This window comes from Sphaeroforma arctica (assembly GCF_001186125.1).
Source record: "Sphaeroforma arctica JP610 unplaced genomic scaffold supercont1.62, whole genome shotgun sequence".
NCBI classification, from domain to species: domain Eukaryota; class Ichthyosporea; order Ichthyophonida; genus Sphaeroforma; species Sphaeroforma arctica.
The window spans coordinates 44,303-49,249 of NW_014040496.1; the positions used below are offsets into that span (position 1 = coordinate 44,303).

The 4,947-nt window shown below is 39.0% G+C and overlaps 1 protein-coding gene across 1 annotated transcript in view; it reads left to right on the forward strand.

The window, feature by feature from the left end:
* Positions 1–4,126: 4,126 nt before the first annotated feature.
* SARC_01532 (hypothetical protein) overlaps positions 4,127–4,947 on the forward strand; it is a gene marked incomplete at its 3' end in the record, with an annotated part of 7,584 nt that continues 6,763 nt past the window's right edge. Inside the window, exon 1 of the mRNA XM_014304735.1 lies at positions 4,127–4,599. Within this exon, the coding sequence (XP_014160210.1) occupies positions 4,183–4,599 (417 nt within the window). The 5' untranslated portion in view covers positions 4,127–4,182. The remainder of the gene's footprint in view (positions 4,600–4,947) is intronic.

A 4,947-nucleotide genomic window follows, 5' to 3' on the forward strand; every position in this document is an offset into this window, starting at 1 on the left:
CGTCTGAAGGAACGGAAGTTAAAACTTATCCGCCCACAGCATTTATCCCGAGCCTTAATGCTCATCCTTCATATGTACTTAACGTTACCTAGTTGATCCTCCGATCAACCAACCAGATGTGCCAGTCTGATGAAGGCTAAGTCGGTAATTCTTGATAGTGGCAAGTTATTGGTTAAGACAATAACTAAGGACATCAAGAATATTTTTCTTCTTCTTCTAAAGATAGGATTTTATGAGTCTCTCGGATTCACCCCAGTGAAACATACCATAGTTTCTAATAGAGCGACAACAAAACACTAAATAAAATCCCTTCGGCGGAAACAGTACTGAGAGGATTATATATAGGCAATGTCTCAGCCTCACAATCCCTCAGAGTATTGCTGTTTTCACGAGGCATACCTAACTTTACTAAACGTCTCATTTCGTTTATTTACCTTGATATTTACATGATACTTAAAAAATCTGTCTACGCGTTTATTTATTCTAAGGCATTAGTATCGCCTTTATTAGACCGAATTTTACAATATGTGCTTAAGACACTGAAGCGTAAGAAATGTCCAGTCGACCACCACGGACCTACTGGACCTAAGCCCAAAAATCATAGGGTAACCGAGAACGCTTAAATTCTCCGCCTGAGAAACATTAAATATATGTTATGCTACTTTATGTTTCGACCCGTTTTTTTCCTTTCTCGCTTTTGACCCATAATCAGCTTGAGTGAGTAACTTGCTTCTCATGGGTCTCAAAGCTGGGTGAGGGCTGTGTAATAAACCGGGCCTCCACATTAGACTCTATGTTATAAACGTACTCTTAAGCGGTACGTAAATTATAAACGTATTCTTAATAGTACGAGGAACTCAAGTTTCCTAAATGTACTCTTAATAGTACGAGGAACTTAAGCTTCCTAAATGTACCCTTAATAGTACGAGGAACTTAAGTTTCCTAAATGTACTCTTAATAGCACGAGTAACTTAAGTTTCCTAAAATGGGTTTTAATGGTTTTAATAATCAATCCCTTTTCCATTTTACATATCAGATATTTGGACGAGGCCATTAAAAGGCCTCACTAAAATACCAAACATAAAGAGTTGGTCTAGTTATATTAATAGAACTTTATTTACTTTCCAATTTATTTATATTTGAATACTTCGGTAGCGAGATGGCTCAACCGAATATAGGTTTCTAGGGACTATCAACATTACCTAGTTGATCCTCCGATCAGCCAACCAGATGTGCCAGTCTGATAAAGGATAAGTCGGTAAGTCTTGTTAGTGGCAAGTTATTGGTTAAGACAATAACTAAAGACATCAAGAGTTGTTTTTCTTCTTCTAAAGATAGGATTTTATGAGTCTCTCGGATTCACCCCAGTGAAACATACCATAGTTTCTAATAGAGCGACAACAAAACACTAAATAAAATCCCTTCGGCGGAAACAGTACTAAGCCTCACAATCCCTCAGAGTATTGCTGTTTTCACGAGACATACCTAACTTTGACTAAATATCTCATTTCGTTTATTTTAGGGTTTTATGTCACACGTGGGCCTTATGATGGGGACCACTACGATATTCGTGCTCCAGGTGGTAACAACGTCCGTTTGCATCGCGACCAGCTTAAGCTTGCAGCAGGCGGCTCTCCTGGTACAGCTAAAACTGTGCGCGCACTTGTTACATTGAAGGAGTTCATGAAATCTTTTGAACGATTCAACGAGGTCCCTGATGATCTTGACAGACATGTTAGAAAGGGGCCGATTGGTTTGGGGATTGCCAAAAATTCTTCACTACATTGCAGAAACTCTGCCCTGAGGATAGGAGAACTTTGGATCCAGCATTGGCGAAGGCGAAATGTACTGGGATCGCGAGCACTTGGAATAGCTTCAAGTCACTTATCAATGCGATCCGTAGCTTTACCGCTGATGCTGACTGCCGTACGAAGAGACTATAATCTTTTTAAAAGCTCAGTGAGCGTGTAGGAGTCGGCAACTCCCAATCAGGAAAATTTGGGATTCGTGGGGGAATCCGAATTTTGGATAGTTTTTGGGTCTGGGACCATTCTCGAAATTTCAGTGCACTATGTCGAAAAATTTTGGCCAATGAATTTTGACGAGTCATCACCTCACGACCCTTGCGAAACGACTAAATATAGAATTAATAAGAAATCGCGAATAGGTTAGAGTCAGCTTAAAGTTCGTAGACATTACGTAGACATTTAGGCTTAGTTGTAGACCTTTAGACCGCTACGGGTCTGTCGGAAATTGTATAAATAGGGTAGTATAGTAGCTTGCAATCCTCAGACTTCAACACAGAGGATAAAGAAAGAATAGAGAAGGATTGCCGGGATTACTTGAATCGTAGGGGCCGAGCCAAGAATCAATAAAGAATACAACCGAGAGTTATTGCCCAAGTCTTTTGATAGGGATAATATTATTTATTTCAAAAATGGCAAATATGTATGATACAATGTATGAACATATGGTGTGGCTCTCATGGTCGCTGTAGTGGTTCAGGAAAGATTGATGGGAAGAAGCGGTCAGTAAATTCCCGTTTGAAGCTTGGGCCAAGTGAGTCGACAATGGAAGATATGTGCTGAGTCAATTCGGGCCGGTGTTGACAAAACACTGATACTATCGAATGTTCCATATATTCGCTTGCTGACCCACTAGGTAGAGTACCCACCTCTGTGGTACGGATCGGGTCTGCGCCGTGTAGTGGCGCGGTTCAGGGTTCCTAGTGTATTGTGGACCAGGATTTTGGACTCGGGGCTTTTCGGGTTTAGCCAAGGATTTGTGGAATCTTGGGATTGCCGGTCCACGGTCAAATCGGGATCAGGACGGTAAATTAGGGTCAGGGATCTTATAAAATACATAAATATGGGGGAGGGGGAAACCCCCCCTCCCTTGATGGCCATATTTGTTGTGTTTTTGGTTTGTTTTGTTTTGAAATAAATATATAAATAAATAAATAAATAAATTCACTGCCTCCATGCCTCTAAATATTTAAAAAATATATAAATAAAATCAAACTGTTTACAGTCAAACCTCAAGATAATGTCCAGGGTCCGTCCTGAGCCAAAAAGTGAACAATTAAAGAGATAGACAGACTCTGGGACAGGTACACCCTCTATACGTTCAGGCGCTGATGATGACCTCAGCTCAAGCCGTTTCAAGTTAAAGCTTTTATATATACCTTGGCTATGCGTCAAAGTTCAATTTCTATTACATACATGGTCCTGTAAATTTTCATGGAGAACCCAGTAATTGGAGTGGTGGTCAGGTCTATTGGGCATGTAGTAATACTTTCTTCCTCGTATGTTGGCATGATGTTTGTTCGTCAATGACAACTAACTGGCTTCAGGCATATATAGCTATATTTGTGTGGAATAGTATTGTACTTGTGTATACTGTGTAGTCTGTCGGCTCAGCCTGCAGGTCTGCCGCAATTTGTGTGTGTTTGTATAGACTGTAAACGCCGCCACTGTTTGGTATTTAATTGTAAAAGTTGTTGGGAAAATGTGCTGTCAGTTAAAAATAGGAAATGCGTCATGACTTTCAATGCTAGAGTTTATAATCGATCGAAACAGCTGCTATAGCCCATTTCGTGATTTTTAGGTGCATAATCGAAGTGCAATTTTGGGGGTTTCGTTGGTTATATATTAGCGTTGAACCCGTTTAAAAAAAGTTTATACGACATGAAAATAAACATTAACGTTCAATTTTTAATCAGTACACCCATAACGTATTGAGCTTGGCGCTGACCTGTGGCCGTGGGACAGTATCAGAGCAAAGCATTCTTTAGATACTTCGACTTGCGTAATTATATTTTTACTCATAGTCTTTCCGGGCTGTACTCCATCACAATTTGTAAAATAAAGTGAAATATGTAGTCCTAATATATATATGGGGTCACCCATATTTAAAGTGGACAGTTAAAGAGGTAGTATTTAGAAGGCTATGTCATACGAAAAATTGTCTTTTGTTTTTAAAAAACAAAAACAAAAAAAACATATATACAGTACTTTTTTACAACAAAAATATAGAAAAACATAAATAATAAATAATAAATAAAATATTTACATTTCAAGTTTAAAAATAGTAATATTGATGAAGACATTCTACAGTTATGTAAATAGTTACATGAACTGGATGGGACCGCAGTAGTAGGGTTGGTTTCGGGAGGCATTCATCATGTCGAAAGCATTCAGTAGGTTAAAGCAACGCGTGGTAGAAGCCACGGGCAAGGCGGAGGCCACAGTGGCGCTGAGTGGCGAGATGCAAGACGCTGAGTTGAGGGTAGCACAATATAAAACTTCGTATGAAAGTGTCCTACGGAGCGCTGAAGCTACGTGCTTGACTAAGAGGCACGCAGATGTGGAGAAACGAGTCACGCGATTGCCTAAAAAACGCTTAGCAGAGAATTTACGAGTTGCTGCTGAAACACTTAATGTCAACGAAGGTGTTGGACTGGCGATGTTGCACGTGGCAACCGTGGAAGAAGACCTGTGTAAAGTTATAGCCGAGTATGAGAAGGGCCTAGACGACGGATTCTTGGCCCAGTGCCAAGGTGTGATTGACAACGCAAAGAGAATCACTGCGAGTAGGGTGGTACGTTGACTGTGACAATTTTTTAACAGTACAGTGTAACTATTCGTATACGTCTGATATATATATATATATATATATATATATCATTCATATACACTTGAACGTACATTTATCATAATGTGTATATATATATGTATATATATATATATATATATATATATATATATATATATATATATGCATACACACACACACACACACACACACACACACACACACACACACACACACACACACACACATATATATGTATATATATATTTATATACGCGTACATACTTATAATATATATATATATATATATATATATACACGCACACACACACAGCGTACATACTTATAATATAT